Here is a 16,605-nt window from a genome sequence, read left to right on the forward strand (position 1 = left end):
ATACTATTTAAACATTAGTTACACAGCCTGGATGGTAAGCCACACTCCCAAACCCATGTCTCTTACCATAAGGATTCTTCTATAGCTGTCTCGGTCGATACCCCACAATTTCACATTTGTCTTTGCCTTGACAGTGGCTGCTCTAGGTGTTCCATAAATCAAAGCAAGTTCCCCAAAGCTCCCTCCTTCCCCAACACTGGTTGCCCACTCATTGTTGACATAGACCTAAAATACAAAAGCATTGTTTTTTTCTACATAGACAAATACGTAAGTATTAAAAACCTGCAAACCTTTTTAAGAGGTCAGAATCATGAACTTTGTTTTAACAAATAAGATGTGTTACATTTTCGGTACACAACGGAGCAAAACAGCTGACTTCTGACAATGCCTTAAGTTCAGTTCAGAGTGTCTGTAATTTACCTAGTTTAATTATCTGATAAGAAAAAGGTCCTCTGGAAGGACGACCAGGGCAAAAAAAGTGAACTAAGCATTAATATTAGCCACATGTATTTACAGAGCACTGTGCCAGGCACTGTGCTAAGCAAGCACTTTACCTGCAGGAGGTACTGAGTTTTCTAATAATCTTACGGGAGCAACAAGACTTCCAGAACCAAGAAAGCTGTACCAAGTCTCCCAGCTCACGACCGGTCTAGACTCTGACACCTGTCTTATTCCACAGCACACACACACACGCCTTAACCACTAATCGAGCAAAAGTTCTGAACTGTAGGTCTAGCTAAAGAAATTACCTTTAGCAAGTATCTGTGTCAGTAAAATATTTGGCAAAAGGAATCGAACATACAAGGATGTAACAGCCCTTCAGAAACTCTTAGAAGCAATAAATATCAACAAGTTGACTTTTAAGATTATCAACATATTTTTGCAATTATTAAATCTTACATCCATCTCTCCTTGATCAATCACATAGAAGTTATCCCCTTCATCACCTAAAAGCGAGGAGAGTAAAAAAAGTTAGAAGCATATAAATTAAAGAAGCACAAATCAAACCAAATTAATATAAAATAATGAACTTATGTTAGAGAGGTGCTGTGAGAGAAGAGTATATTACAAATTAACAGAACCTTTCAAGAAAAAAAGTCCAGCAATTTACTTTAAAAGTCATAAAACTGATCGAGTTTTTAGTCATCTCGTGGCGAAGAATGCCTCTGGTTAAAAAAAAAAAAAAAAAAGCCACTTGTGTGTACAAAGACATTAAACGCTACATCATCTATAACAACAACAAACAACTCAAACGGTAAGCAACAAATATCAGATTGTCACTAAACAAGAAAATATATGGATTATGAAGACCCATGAAAATATCAAGAGTAAATAAGAAAGGAAAAAAGAGAGGACACCAAAAGATGAGATCCATGTTACTATATGTGGTCAAAAAAGGTAAGAATCAGTAGAAGGCATAGAACCTTATAAAGAGATGGGCTAGATGATGAAGAAGGTAAGTGTTTTGCTTATTTTCTACTTTATTTTACTTTGTAAGTGGTTAATAATCAATATAAAGGATATATGAAATACGTGTGGTTCTGGAATTCCATACAAAGTAAAAATGCATAAATTCCCTTTAACAGTTACCATAAACAAAACTGTATCAGATGTCAGGGAAATATTAGTTCCCTTAGGCAAAGTGTGCATTTTAGCTAAGAAGATTTTAATTAAAAGAAATAAGAAAATCCAGTAGTATAACAGAAGGAAAATGGTAGGCTTAAAGAGGAAAACAAACTTCAATAATAATAGTGCGTGCCATAAAAGCAGCAACCCTTACCTTGCTGAATAACAGTCTCTCCAGCAATAAAGGAAACCGGAAACATGGCATCAAAAATATCACTGCAAGGGAGAGAAGGCCTCGCATTACATTTCATGTGCTGCTTCTGTGGATTTCAAACATTAACCTTAGAATTAAAGCTCCCAGATTTGCAGCCTGGATTGTTATCAGGTGAACAATTACTAAGAGCCTTAAAACTTGCAACAGTGATGAGACTAGTTTGGGACACCAACTGTAGTGGAAAAATAGTATAACAAAGTACCTGTACCTACCTTCTCTCATTATCGTCAAGATGTGAAAACAGTACATTCTTTTCAATGGCTTTGGCTAAAGCAGCCATTGTCTTATAATCTTTTGGGATAACCTAAGAAAGAACAGAAAGTCAAAATGACAATTCCATAAACCAAGAGCACTTCATGTTTGTAACCTAAATTACAATGAAATGTCAAGCTACATTACGGTATCTAAACAAGGCTGCTTTGAGTTAAATATTTTCAACACAACACTCTCACACTGTCTTTGATGCACAAAGTACTCAACAAATATTGACTCAATAATCCCCTTTGCCTACATCTAGGCCTGTATTTAAAGGCTAGTATTTGGTTCCTAGTCAACAACTAAAGGAACAAACCAAAATCACCTTGCCCAAGGTGATTAGTGAGGCAAAACTAAGCATTTCATGACAATTGGTCATTTTCTAAACTGTGATCACGTACTGTTAGTCTCACAACCTCTTGCGAGCACAATTCTCTTCCCCCTTCAGGCTAACAGCATAACTCGAAATGGCAGACTGGCTCTAAGAGCCAACTGAGACAAATGACGCTTGTGGGGTAAAAGGTTGAAAGCCACAACATGAATTACAGGATGTCAAGAAACTGACACCATGATTCAAGAGAAAAAGGAGTACTGCCTGCTCTTCTACTGCAAAACAACATGCAAAAGAAAACCCCCAAACTCACGTATGCACTGTTTTATAATTACTGTTAGTTATTTCCTCTGATGGCACGTTGTTACAGAAACCCGCTCCCCAAGTACCCAGGAACTGTACAGGATGGAGTACGATCCATCCTGTTTGTGTTTTACTACTCGAAATCGTGCACGCATTCATCAAAGGAGACTGGATGACTACCACGTGGGTCCCAAAACCATTTCCTTAGTGTTCAGATACCAAAACTACCTTCCTAACGTAGGATGCAGCATCTTCCTCCGTGTAGACCTCGGCACTGATGGCACCTCGTCGCCTCCGGCCCTTTACCACTGGGTTGGGTGGAGGAGGAGAGATTTCATCCTCCCTCGAGTCCGCACGAGAGCTTGCTTTCTGCAGATTCTGGATCTGTTTTGCCTCCTCCTGAAAAAGATTATAAGTTTATAAAATGAGACCCTTCAGCATGGTATTCTTCAGCTGGTATTCTCATACTCCAATGATGGTCCTTCTCAGTCACTTCAAATCTCTCCCTCTATTACCAGGGTGAAAGTTAAGGGGCAAAGGTCAATTACAAATGGGGGGGAAAAAATGGAGAGTCAAGCTTGAAAAGAAATACTCTGGAAAGACTTTACTGTTTCTCAGAGGGTAACATACGCTATATTATTAATGAACAAAAGCCACTGGTACAGGGCACGTAACATGCAAATAAAAAATTATATACTCATTATGATAATATACCAACAATGATTTGTAAGGCACTCAACAGTAATGAACTGCAAAACAAAACGCTGGGAAATTAGTGTGAGATCCCTGCCCCGCCCAAGAATGCCATCTAGGAATAATCACTCAGGCACAGCAAAGTGATAGAAGAATGTCTAGATTACTGTGTTACTCCATTAATTCAATATGTATTCTCTGGATCTGCCACGCCAAGTCTACACTAGACAAGGGGAATATAAAAACCAATAGGAGGGCTTCCCTGGTGGTGCAGTGGTTAAGAATCCGCCTGCCAATGCAGGAAACACAGGTTTGAGCCCTGGTCCGGGAAGATCCCACATGCCGCGGAGCAACTAAGCCCGTGCGCCACAAATACTGAGCCTGTGCCCTAGAGCCTTCGAGCCACAGCTACTGAAGCCCGCGCGCCTAGAGCCCGTGCTCTGCAACAACAGAAGCCACCACAATGAGAAGGCCACGCACAGCAACGAAGACCCAACGCAGCCATAAATAAATAAATTTATTAAAAAAAAAACAAAAAAAAAAAACACACCAATAGGAGAGAGTCCTGAGCCTGTGGAGCTCATATTCTAGCTGGAGTCTCTGGTATAAACAAATAATGAAATGTGATGGTAACCTAGAATTTAACTAAGATCGGATGTAACAATACTTCTCCTAACAGAGCGGGAAGCATTCTTTACGGTCAGGGTTGACCCTTGAAGTTAAAACATAAAAAAGTTTACCCACTTTTAAAAACTTATTAAAACAATCCGCTTAAAACTGGTATCAACTACTTAACGTTCTTATTTTTCAGATCTAGGGCCTTAAAAAGAAATTCCTCTCAGGTCTTCAGTAAAGAATGAGTTATGGGCTTCCCTGGTGGCGCAGTGGTTGAGAGTCCGCCTGCCGATGCAGGGGACACGGGTTCGTGCCCCGGTCCGGGAAGATCCCACATGCCCCCGAGCGGCTGGGCCGTGAGCCATGGCCACTGAGCCTGCGCGTCCAGAGCCTGTGCTCCGCAACGGGAGAGGCCACAACAATGAAGGCCCGCGTACAGCAAAAAAAAAAAAAAAAAAAAAAAAAAAAAAAAATGAGTTATGCCTGACGTAAAATCAGAATGAAAAAAGCCAAGAATGGTGAGCTATTTACATTCTCATTCATCTGACTCACTCTCCATTATTTTTCTAAGCCGTCTTTCAAATTCTAAATGAACTCAGCATTTACTATTTCTGAAAATTTTTTGATAAAAAAGAACCTAAGGAGCTGCCTACTTTTTCTCCTGCATGGTACTCAGCTCTGCATTTGGCATCAAGACAAATAAAAGAACGTATAAACGCAGCAAGAAAAGTCTAGAACGATAACAATCAAGGTATTAATAGTGTTTATCTCTATTATAGACTCATGTTTGATTTTTATTTTTTTATTTTTTGGAGGGAGGAATTGGCTTTATTTTTCTCATTTCTCTAGATTTTCTAATTTTCAATTAAAACCACAGTAAGAAAAGCCTATAACAAAAACAACTTTAATATATTTGCATATTTAGTTACACATGCACTTACCTGTTGACCAAATAATCCAGTAAGTCTACCGCCAGGAATTTATTCTAAAATATGCATGTGTGTGAAATGACAGATATACAAAGTTATTTATGATATCATTGCTTTTAATAGTAAAACACTGGAAACCACCAAAATGGTCGTCAACATGGTGATTAAATAAACTGCGGTACATCCATACAATGGAATACCATGCACATGCTGGATAAGAACATCCTGGATATGAATTTGTAAGTGCCCATATATTATCCCTGGAACACAGGCTGCACTCCAGGAAGACAACGAAGTGGGAAAAAGACTTTTTATTGTCATATCCTTTTGTACCTGCAGAATTTTGAGCCATGTGCAAATGTATAACCGTTTTTTTAAAAAATACATGTTTAAAGAAAACCCACTTCATTTTCATTCTGATAATTCCAGTAAACAGGTAAGGTTTCCCCATTCCACATTAACAGAGAACTTTAAAACTCAAATCTTCCCAAAGTCTAAAGTTCACGAGTATAAATGAAAACACAAATTCTACCCCCAAAATCTGTCGCTGATATTTCACAAAAATTTCATGGAAAGTTTCACAAATAATATCTCATTTGGAACTGTATTCTATCTAACTGAATTTTTAAGACAATTTTGAAGTACCAAAAGCATTTTGATTTTAACACTGTTCCACGGGTTTTCATCTTCAACAGCAATCAGCCAGAACGTAATCCTGATGACTCAGAGCCATGACTGAGATCACCGATTTCTATTATACATTTTTATGTCCTTTTTCTTGCTGTTGTCATTCATTCTTCAGTCAGTCTCCTCCCTCCTCAGTTCTCTCACTTATTAAAACAAAAACAGACAAAAGAACCCCTCCCAGTCCACTTACTGTCAATACATCCTAGAGTATTAAGCTCAGATGCTGTGCCCACCGCTTACTTAATATGCTTGCAACAATCACTATTTGTCCCCTCCCCGCCCCTGCCGTTCCATTCTTCCCTGTAGGCGAAGTAAACGTCCCATCCCACGGACTTGGGGCTTGCCATGTGGCTTGTTTTGCCATACCATGTCCTCTTGTAAGATCTGACTCTGGCCCCTGCGGCATCTGATCCCCCTCTGCCTTGAGAACAGCATGCTTTATATATGGCCGCTCCTTCCACTCGACTGCAGAACAAGACACATGGAGCCAAGAAGAGAAGATCGGCTGAGCCCACAAGAGCTGCACATGACCAAGAAATTAGGACTTTTGTAGTAAACGACTGAAATTTGGGGGTCGTATGGTACTACAACGTAAAGCTACTACCCTGTATGACCACAGCCAAGTTACTTGATTTCTCTTAGTTCTACCTGCTACCTCTGTAAAATGGTGATAATCAGCAACCTCACACATCTGAAATAATGAGTATGTATGTATGTATGTAAAGTGCTCACACGGTACCTGGCACACAGAAGACACTCCATGGTCGGAGCTATTAAAATTCCTCTGATCTATCAGACAGGGAGGTTCTGATAAATATATGCGGAAAAGAGGATTCAAATTATAGGTAACAGTCTGAAATAAAACGCAGAAGCTTTCAATGGAGTTTTTTGGTGCATTTCTTATTGAGCAGTTGAGGGTACCAGAAACATGACCCCTGGTTAACAAAGGGAAAGAGGTGACAAGAGTGTGACCATATTTTCACAGATATAACCTAACACCTAATGCACAGAACAATGACCTGTTGAAAAGCTGAAAACCTAGTTACTTGAAAGTCCAGATATTTACATTCAACCCTGGCTAAACGAATGTATGCAAGTGAACAAAGATCCTTGAATTACAGGAAAAAGTGTTAAGCTGTGACTTTTATTAAAAGGCAAAGAAGCCAACTCACATTAAATTTAAAAATCCCATGGGCAAAGAAACTACTTTAATGATCATTTCTTGTTTTCCCCTTGGTCAGTGCGTAAACAGGGCTATGAGAGTACAGGCTCTGAAACAAGCACCACACACTCAACACTCCCTATAAAAAGACACACACTCCACATCTCACCAACCTCATCCCCTCATCAGATGGCTTCGATTGATGTCCCGAGAAGAGGGATCTCACCTTACAGTGACCAATTTCAGAATCAGGTCTCCAGGAACACACTTCACTTCAAAACAGGGAAGGCCCACAGCAGCGTGGCGCTACAGTATTTCACTATCAGGAAACTGCTTAAATAAGAGAAAACCAGACTTTCTACCACAATTCCAAGACAGCAAGGCTACATTCATCGGGACTGGTTAGTTTTTTGTTGTTGTTGTTGTTTTGGTTTTTGGTTTTTTTAACACCTTTTTATTGGAGTATAATTGCTTTACAATGGTGCGTTAGTTTCTGCTTTACAACAAAGTGCATCCGTTATACATATACATATGTTCCCATATCTCTTCCCTCTTGCGTCTCCCTTGTTGTTGTTGTTTTTGATTAATCTAATCATGGTACTAGACACCAATTTCAACAAACAGCTTTTCAAGAAAACCGGAGAAAATTCCTGATCACTGAGCCACCCAAACATTTTTTAAACATTAGTAAAACAGACTCTTTTACCAGTAAATTATGCTGGTTAAGAAACTGTCCAAACCAGTGGGATATATTACAAATAGTTCTGCAATACAATTAGATAATTAACAATCATATACCTAAGAAAATGCCTCCCAACTGGTTCACAATTATGAACCACATCAAAACTTCAATATGCTTAAGAAAACCTGTAAATTTATCTCGCTGAATCTCAGAAGCAAATCAAACAAACTACTCAAAACATTTAACAATCCAAACTTTCTCATTCATCATTTTTTGAGGGAAGTGAACTGAAGCGTCAACCTTGATGAAAAATGATCGTTTTGCTTAGAAAAGCACACACCACATGCTTAGGTCCCGCTGCCATACAGAGAATGAGCATGAACAACGACGACTAAAAACTGCACTAATTTTTTTTCAAGAGCAAACAAGTCCTGACCAAAACTGTGAAGTAAAATTTTGACAACCATCAATCTTGATCTCTCTGCTCTAGAGTCGATTCACCTGAGACATATTCTACAGTAAAACACACTTCACTAATTCAGAGTTTCTGAAATATCAGTCACAAGCTAGACTCAACTGTTTCATTACAGTGATTTCAAAAGGTGGGATAAAACTTGTACGTTCACTTGCTTTGCTGAAGAAAAAAGCATTAAATGCTTTCAAGTACTGTACAATTTCTCACTTCATACCACCGCTGTACTACTTTTTAAAAATTTTTACTGGAATATAGCTGATTTACAATGTTGTGTTAGTTTCTGCTGTACAGTGCCATACTACTTCTGATCAACTGTTATCTAGTCAGTTATTTCATTTAGTCAGTTTTATGTACTAATTAAAATAGTTACAAGGAGCTATGTTTGGAAAAACGAAAACCTGTTAGCCAAGTAAATTTAGCATACAGATTGGTTTTGATCAATTCTACTGATTACAAAGTTAAAAATTACTTCAAGTGGGGGCTTCCCTGGTGGCGCAGTGGCTGAGAGTCCGCCTGCCGATGCAGGGGACGCGGGTTCGTGCCCCGGTCCGGGAAGATCCCACGTGCCGCAGAGCGGCTGGGCCCGAGAGCCGTGGCCGCTGAGCCTGCACGTCCGGAGCCTGTGCTCCGCAACGGGAGAGGCCACAGCGGTGAGAGGCCCGCGTACCTCAAAAAAAAAAAAATTACTTCAAGTGCGTTAACTACATTTCTTTTCTGAAGTTCTATTTTAGATGATGATGATGATTATAAATTATGACTTGGTCAGAATTCCTTTTCTTCCAAAAGATACAAATCAGCGACACTCTACAGCACCCCCTTTAACAACCGCCAGGGTCCTCTCACGCTCCGCCCCATTTATTTTTACCTTCTCCAGCCTCTCGAAGTATTCCCTGAGGAATGCCATGGGCCTCTCGGGCCGCGCGGTGCACAACTGCACGATGGAGTCCTTGAGCAGGGCCTGGATGTTGTGCTTCTGCACGTACAGCTCGCATTCCCGGAGGCTGCGCTCCTCCTCGCTGGCGGTGCTGCCAGACGCCATGGCTCGCTATGGGGAAAACACACAGATGCCTGTGAAAACTGTTTACAGAGAGCAAATGTCAGCTTGGCCTTTGACCTAACAAATTTACTAGGCAACTGCTTCACAAGGATTTCTTTCGAAGTAGATTTTTTTTTAAAACAGGGAGGTGAGGGCTAGGGAGTAAAGTATGTACAGAAATAGCATTCTCTCAAAGTAGTGTTTCACTGAGGTCCTGCTGCACAGGATCTAGGCTCTGCAGGCAGCAACAGTGAGAAGAACCTCAGCTCTCAGGAGGAAGTATGAGCCACTTATCCCCGGCAGAGGCGGGGTGCTGAGGAGTCAGGCCCTTAAGGGAATTTCATTCAGTTCTCCTCCTACAAAAGAAATCATGATGCCGTGCGAAGTGTGTACATGGCAAACGGGACAGAGACTTACAAGGGCACACAAGTCAGCTCCAAGTGAAAGCAAGAATGCACAAGAAAGAACATCTGACATTCCCTATACGTAACCCGGATCCCAGGGGAGTGTCCTAATCTCACCCGGCAAACCACTGGAGCAAAGGCGCTGGTTAGCCAACTACTAGCGCAATCAACATTTTTTAAAACACAAAAGAAACCCCAGATGAGTTATAAAAGCAACTTTTAATCCTAGGCTCTTTTTACCAGATTCCAGCTCTAGATGATAACACACTTACCCACTAGTAAGAGGGCAAATCCTTAATAGAAAAAAAAAAAAAAAAAAAAAAAACCACATAAACAAAAAAACACCTTACCAAGTAAACGATAAAAGATTTGGACAGGAAAAAAAAAACATTTTATTCATCTGGACAGGAAAATGTTAAAACATGAAGTTTTAAACTCACATGAAGATTCAACAGACAAAACTGCATTTAGTGAATTTTAGAAGGTTCAAACTACCTCGATGTGAAGTAAAATAAACAAATATAAGAATGGGCAGCTAACCTTACCCTGGAATTAAAAGCTTAGCAATTTAACAAAAGAGCCATAAACTGTTTTCCTTTCAACTCCTAATTATTAAGTAATTAAGATTAGAAGATAAAAGCGAGGTCTCCTCCACTTTGCGACTCAATTCAATACTAGTTGGTCTTTTCCAAATATAATGCACACAAAACCACTGAGATGACACTGTAAATTTCAAAGGAGAAAGAATCAGCAGAGTGAAGAGCTACCATGATGTTATTTAGGCATCTTGTTTTGACAACTTCCATGGTAAGGGTCAATAACGAGTAAACTAATTAACAGACCATGAGAAAGTCTGTAGCTCCCTGACAAGCACGTAAACTAGAGGCCACAGAAAAAGACTCACGCTGCTACTTCAGAAATAAACACTCCAATACAAACACAAAAAACAAAGCAAAACAAACACCAAAAAACACGTTACTTTCGGATAGATTTACACCAGCCTCTTTTCCAGTTCAGACAACCACATAAACTGAGAATCCACTTCAGTAGGATTTTCTGCATTTGAAAAAATACTGTACTGAAAGCCACCGAGAACAATGATCAATCAGATCTTTTTATGCTTCAGAACATTCAGATCCATCTCAGGAATATCAATATATGTATTCAACCGATCAGAGAAATCATTCGAAGATCAGGTCTGTGGCAGAAATCTGAGACTGGTTTGTTGTTTGCAACAATGTATTTAAAACACCGAAAGGAGGACACTGGAAATAAGGTAGCATATTAACATAAATGCCCCAGGTCTGGCGCAGTCAGGTCACCGTGTGAACCCCGGAATATCCGTATGTCACGGTCTTAGTTTTTTAATCAAATACACCTGGATTAAGTCCGTCCTCGTACTTGGTTGTAAAAGCCTAACAATTTAGCTCCCCCCGCCCCCAATTATTTAACTGCTGCAAAACATACACTGCCTTGCCTCTCCTCCTAAGAAAACACTGAGATTCTTTCGGAAAGTCGGTTGTGACACAATTCCGTTTCAAAGGGATCACATGCGAGGCGCTATGTCAGACACCTTGAGACACTCGCTGATTCAGGCCGCAGACGCTCAGACCAGCCAGGAGCCCTTCCTGGGGGTCATCCTCGGAGCACCGAGAAGACCCATCTCTCGAGCATCGCTCCGGCGGTGACGCCGCTCGGCGTCGCACCTGCACTGAGCTGCCGGGGGAGGGGGGGCGGGTCACAGGTACCGCGCACGTTTCGGGGGCAAGGACACGGAAGTGCCCTTCACTCCACTTAGGCCACAGTCACGGCCACGAGCGGAAGGGAGGCCCATCCCGCTCTGGTCGGAAGGCCAAGGGGAGACCTGGGGGGCGGGGACCGGGAAAGGGGGGCAGGGGAGAGAAGACAGAAAGCCACGGAGCGGCCGAGTGACGACCACCGCGGGGGCGGGGCGACAATCCCGGGAAGGAAGGGGAAGCGACCGCGGGAGAGACCGGGGAGGAGGCCGGAGGGAGGAAAACGAGGACCGCCGGGTCCCCGGAGCAGCCGGAAAGGCCGGGGGGCGATGGCGGATTCCGGGGACATCTCGCCACCGTCCTTCAGGAGACGCGGGAGGGCGAGCGGGGAGGCCACGGGGGCGGGGCGGCCGCAGCGGGCCCCGGGGGTCTGGGGGGCGCAGACCCGGGCCAGGGAGCTAGGCCCGCGGGAGGCCCTCTGGAGGCGCCGAGCCGGGAGGCGCAGGGGGTGCGGCCGTCCCCCGCAGGTCGCTCCCCGCGACGCCATCTTGGATCGGCCCGGCGCCCCCAAACGGGCGGCTGGCGGCAAAGCTGGGCGCAGGGGGGCCCCCGCCGAGGTCTCTCACCTGCGGGCGGGCGGCGGCGGGCTCGGACTGCGGTCGAGGCGGCGGCCTGCGGAGCTACCTCAGCGCTCCTCTCCCGGCCCGGATCCACTCGGCTACAGCAGCTCCTCGGCGGCTCCACCGGAAACGGCCGCGCCGCAGCCAATCAGCGCCCGGCTGCTGACGTCAATGCGCCTCGCTCTGGCCAGAGCCGTCGCCTTGGCAACCTTAAAGGGGCAGCGGCCCCGGGTCCTCCGCCGCCGCTCGTTGAAGGACCCTCGCCCCTCCTCCGCCTAGAATGGTCCCCCTTCTACTCTTCTTTCCGTCCTGCCTCGTCCCTCGTCCGCAGCCCTCCTCGCGCTTGCCTCTGGTCTTCTCCTCACTCTCTCTAGCCCGCGGCTTCCCTCCTCTGTTCACCTGCCGCCCCTTACCTCTTCCAGTCTGGACGCCACAGGTCCTCTTTTTTCTCTCTGCTGCTCTTCGCTCGCTCTCCGCGCGGCTGTGGGCAGCTCCCCTCTCTCCTCCCTTCTCCCCACCCTCACTCCCACCTCCCTCGCCGCCTCCGCCTTTTCTCCCTGCCTTCAACCCCCGCCCCCCACCCAGGCCGACCCACGTGGGGCGTCTCGGATGACAGGTGGGCGACTCCGCCCCGTAGCCCGGGCCGGAGGGGGACGCGGGGCCGGGGAGGGGGAATTCCTGCCGCTTCCAAGCCCCGGAGGAGGTGGCGGATCCGCGGCAGCTGCGCCAGGGGCCGAGCGCGGGCGGATCCCGGGATGCGCACGCCCGCCGCGTATCCTGTGCTCGGCCAGCGCCGCGGCCTCCGGGTTCCGGGCCGCCATCCGGTCCAGGAAATCGGAGCCCTGCCAAGGGTCTGCTTGGCCAACCGGGCCGCTCTCCCCTCCGGGGGTGCTGTCGCCAGTGGAGGCCACACAGTCCCTATGGGCACAAAATGCTGGAAAGGACTTTGTCGGGGTCCAAGAGAGGCCTGAGTCCTTCTGGCTCCTGAAATGCCCCCATCCTCGCCCCGACCCCGCATAACGAGAAGTACAAAACGTGCAGGTGGGCACAAACCGTCTGTGACCACACGAGAAATCTCAACCGCCTGGAAAAACTGCCCTCATCGGGGATGATGGAGGGGAGGGCGGGGGAGCGACTTTTTTACTGCTTCAGCCATTTTTTTTTCCCGTGCAAGTATCCGCCCGTGGAAGAGGAAAGGGGATGCGAGGCAGGGGACGCTTTCGGACGTATGGTGTCGCTCAAAGAATAAAGAAGGCCCTTGGAACACACGTATCTTTGTGTCTGGCTGGTACCTGTTGTACCCTTGGGGTATATAGCTCATTGTGTAAAATACACAATGGATTTAACACACAATACAAAAAATATATAAATACCTCTAATAATTTTTATACTGATTCCAGGCCGAAACCGTAAGATTTTGGATATAGTCGGTTAAATATTATTAAGATTAATTTCGCTTTTGTCTTTTACCTTTTTAATATAGCTATTAGAAAATTTTTAATTTCCTCTATGACTCGTGTTTATAGTACTTCTGCTGGATATCACTGTCCTAACGGGCCAGCTGCTCCCCGAAATCCACCAGTATGATAAGGCTCCTGCTTATCAGAATATTTCTTTTATTTAGTTGTGGTTATCCCTCCCCGTGCCCCCCCCCCGCCACCGCCCACGGGCTTTCGGAAAATCAGAGGAAGCATAGGCAACATCAGAAAGGCCAGATTAGGCCTGTAAGAAGGGAATGTAGGGGGGAAGTTTCTTCCCCCACCTACGCCCCCATGGGACTTCCGCCAGGGATGGGCGGAATGGGAGATTAAAGGCACAGCCTCCGTCGTATATACGATTTCACCCTTGTCAGTACAAAGAAAGGCTAATTAAACTGAACCCTAAGCTGGCAAGCAGGAGAGGGAATTCAATAGCACTGAGCAGGCCCGGTCGCGTTCGTTCTGAGAAGAAAACACTGCGGTCGGATAAATCTGAGTTTGGTTTCAGGCTCTGCCGTCTCCAGTAATTGACTTAATCCCATGAGCCTCAGTTTCCTCAATCATAAAGGATGAGCAGGGCTGTGCTAAGATGAAGTAATAAAGGTAATAACGGCACGCACGTCTATAGCACTTACTGTGCTCCTGGCAGTGTTCTGAGTGCTTCACTCATAATAATTAATTGCATCTTCATAATAAACTCTAGCATCAGTATTATTATTATGTCATTGTCATGAAAGGAAAAAGAGGCTTGGAGCAGTTAAGTGACTACTATGTTTCATACCTAGGCAGTGAGCCAAATCACTCTCCTTTGCAGCATGTATGTAAAGAAAGGGCCCAGCACCGGGCGGGATACAATAGGTAAATATTCGTTTGCTTCTCAGTTGCTCTCCCCTTCCTCAGGAGCTGCCCACACTACTAGGTTAAGACTGAATCGCACTGTGTCCCATTCTCAGTGTCACCTTCCTAAGAGAGTCAAGACGCTTGGAATAGGGAAAGCAGCAAGCTGGTGACATTGAGCCTGGTGCTTTGAGTTGCAGCTGACTCCGTGCTGAGCCCTGGCTGTGTGTCCCCATTCAGCTGCATTCAGGCGCCAGTCCAGCCACGGGGCCGTCGTTTCCCGTGTCCGTCGCACTCAACCTTGTTCTAGCTGCCAAATCCTCCTGGGCTGGGGCTTTGAGAGACAAAAAGGGAAATGTGCAGCAGATAGTTGAGCCTGGGGAGAGTTCACTGAGACAGCTGCTGCGAAAAGCCAACCAGCCTCGGTGGTTTCCCGACGCTGCGAATGCTCTCTCAGTGCAGCCGGCGCGCCGCTGCGAGAATTTCAACTCATGCAATTCACTTCAGAAATGACAGTGGTTCCACCCTAGTTTGTGCGGTTTCCCCTTCTCCGGAGGCCTTCTGCCCTGAATTCCAAGGTCTGTCGGCCCTTTTTTTTTTTTTTTTTTTTTTCTGTTTTTTTTTAATCTGTGTCCTTGGAAAAGCTCCACAAAATGAGTTTCTACGGTAGTGGCGTTGTAAGTAAATTTTTCTCTTCAAAACAAAATTCCTTAATTGCTGTTACAATGTTTGTGAAACAAACAACAGCAAACAATTTTAAAAGCAAAATAAACATCAGTTATGCGTTTAGTAAGCAGAAGTTGAACTAAGAAAGCCAGTGTACAGAAATAGAGACACAAATGTAGAGAACAAACATATGGACACCAAGGGGGAAAGGGGGTGGTGCTGGGATGAACTGGGAGATCGGGATTGACATGGATACACTGATATGTATAAAATGGAGAACTAATGAGAACCTGCCGTGTAGCACGGGAACTCCACTTCGCTGTGCAGTAGAAACTAACACGACGTTGTAAAACAACTCTACCCCAATAAAAATTTTTAGAAAAAGAAAGCCAGTGTATAAAAGGAAGGAATATTTTGGCATGCCATTTCTTAGTGTTTCTTATGTTTAAAGTTTCCATTAGGTGAGGCCAGATGCATGTATTTCAGGTTTCCAAGGAGTAGTTTTCAGACTATCACCACCTATTTGTGCTGAGTATATATGCTTCCTGTGGAACCCAAGATTGTGGTTTCAAAGATAACCTAATTCCAGCAAGCATGCCAATGCCAAAAGTCTTTCTGCTTTTCTCACTGGCAAATGTCCACGGAGGAGCTGATGCTGCAGCCTTGACTCTGAAGAGGGTCTGGAGGCCCAAATCCTTCCTCTGGGAACCTCAGTCTTTTCTCTTAAGGCGTTTATAAAGGGTAATGTGCCTTACTTACAGACTACTGTTCTAAAGGTGAATCACGTCTAAAAAATACCTTCTCAACAACATCCAGACTAGTATTTGACCGAAAACTGGGTATCAGGGCCTAGCTAAGTTGACTCGTAAAAATTAATCATCACAAGCATGAGTCAAGTCTAGCCCAGATAGTTGTATGAATCTCTTCTAAATATTCTTCTCCCAGATATGGATCTCCCATGCCTTTGCTAGTGTTAACTCATGCTAACCCAAAATCAGTAGTTCACAGCTTTAGGGCTTAAAAAAAAAACAGTGATGATAAGCAACCAGAATTTACTGTATAACACAGGGAATTCTATTTGAGATCTTATAATAACCTATAATGGAATACGGTTTTAAAAAAACAACTGAATCACTCTGCTGTACACCTGAAACTAACACAACATCGTAAATCAAATATACTTCCATAAAAAAAATTTTAGTCATGGTCTCCTCAGAGAAGCTCATGAAAACAAGGGCTTGCTTTCTCCCCAGAAAATATGCCAAGCATACACACATATGACATGTATCGTCTGATTTCAGTGGGTCCACAGATACTGACGCTCATCCATGCCTGGACGTCAGGTTCAGAAGCCTTTAAAGGTACGTCCTGAGCATACACAGGGCAGGCCCTAGACGCCTGGGATGCAGAGAAGGTGAAGGATGAGCTATGGCCCCGCCCTCGAAAGCAAGGAGTACGATTGCTGTATCATACGGTACGAGTATGTTTACTTTTGTAAGAAACCTCCAAACTGTCTTCCAAAGTGGCCGCCCCATGTTGCGTCCCCACCAGCAGTGATGAGAGTTCCTGTTGCCCCCCGCCCTCAGCAGCATTTGGCGTTGTCAGCGTTTTGGATTTCAGGCATTCTATCAGGTACGTAGCGGTATGTCGTTGCTGTTTTAATCGGCAGTTCCCTAATAGCCTTTGATGTTCAGCTTCACTTCGTATGTTTATTTGCCATCTGTGTGTCTTCTTTGATGAGGTTAAGATCTCTTGCCCATTTTCGAATTGGGCTGTTTGTTCTCTCATTGTTGAGTTTTAAGAGTTCTTTGTGTATTTTGAGTAAAGTTCATATAATTTTCACGTCACATTCTATT

The 16,605-nt window shown here is 44.3% G+C and overlaps 1 protein-coding gene across 2 annotated transcripts; it reads right to left on the reverse strand.

Moving 5' to 3' along the window:
- Positions 1 to 6: 6 nt before the first annotated feature.
- On the reverse strand, positions 7 to 12,352 carry LOC102978431 (cAMP-dependent protein kinase type I-alpha regulatory subunit). Of its 2 annotated transcripts, none has more exons than XM_028486926.2 (7): positions 12,182 to 12,352; positions 8,838 to 9,017; positions 2,958 to 3,128; positions 2,053 to 2,144; positions 1,781 to 1,842; positions 901 to 947; positions 7 to 225 (listed from the first exon to the last, which is right to left on the reverse strand). In XM_028486926.2, the coding sequence occupies exons 2-7, from the start codon at positions 9,009 to 9,011 to the stop codon at positions 19 to 21; spliced, it is 753 nt and encodes a 250-aa protein (XP_028342727.1). In that variant the 5' UTR covers positions 9,012 to 9,017; positions 12,182 to 12,352; the 3' UTR covers positions 7 to 18. The 2 variants fall into 2 exon arrangements, with proteins under 2 accessions (XP_028342727.1, XP_028342726.1); XM_028486925.2 differs by lacking the exon at positions 12,182 to 12,352 and adding an exon at positions 11,775 to 12,166.
- Positions 12,353 to 16,605: the final 4,253 nt, after the last annotated feature.

This window comes from Physeter macrocephalus, unplaced genomic scaffold (assembly GCF_002837175.3).
Source record: "Physeter macrocephalus isolate SW-GA unplaced genomic scaffold, ASM283717v5 random_1219, whole genome shotgun sequence".
Taxonomy (NCBI): domain Eukaryota; kingdom Metazoa; phylum Chordata; class Mammalia; order Artiodactyla; family Physeteridae; genus Physeter; species Physeter macrocephalus.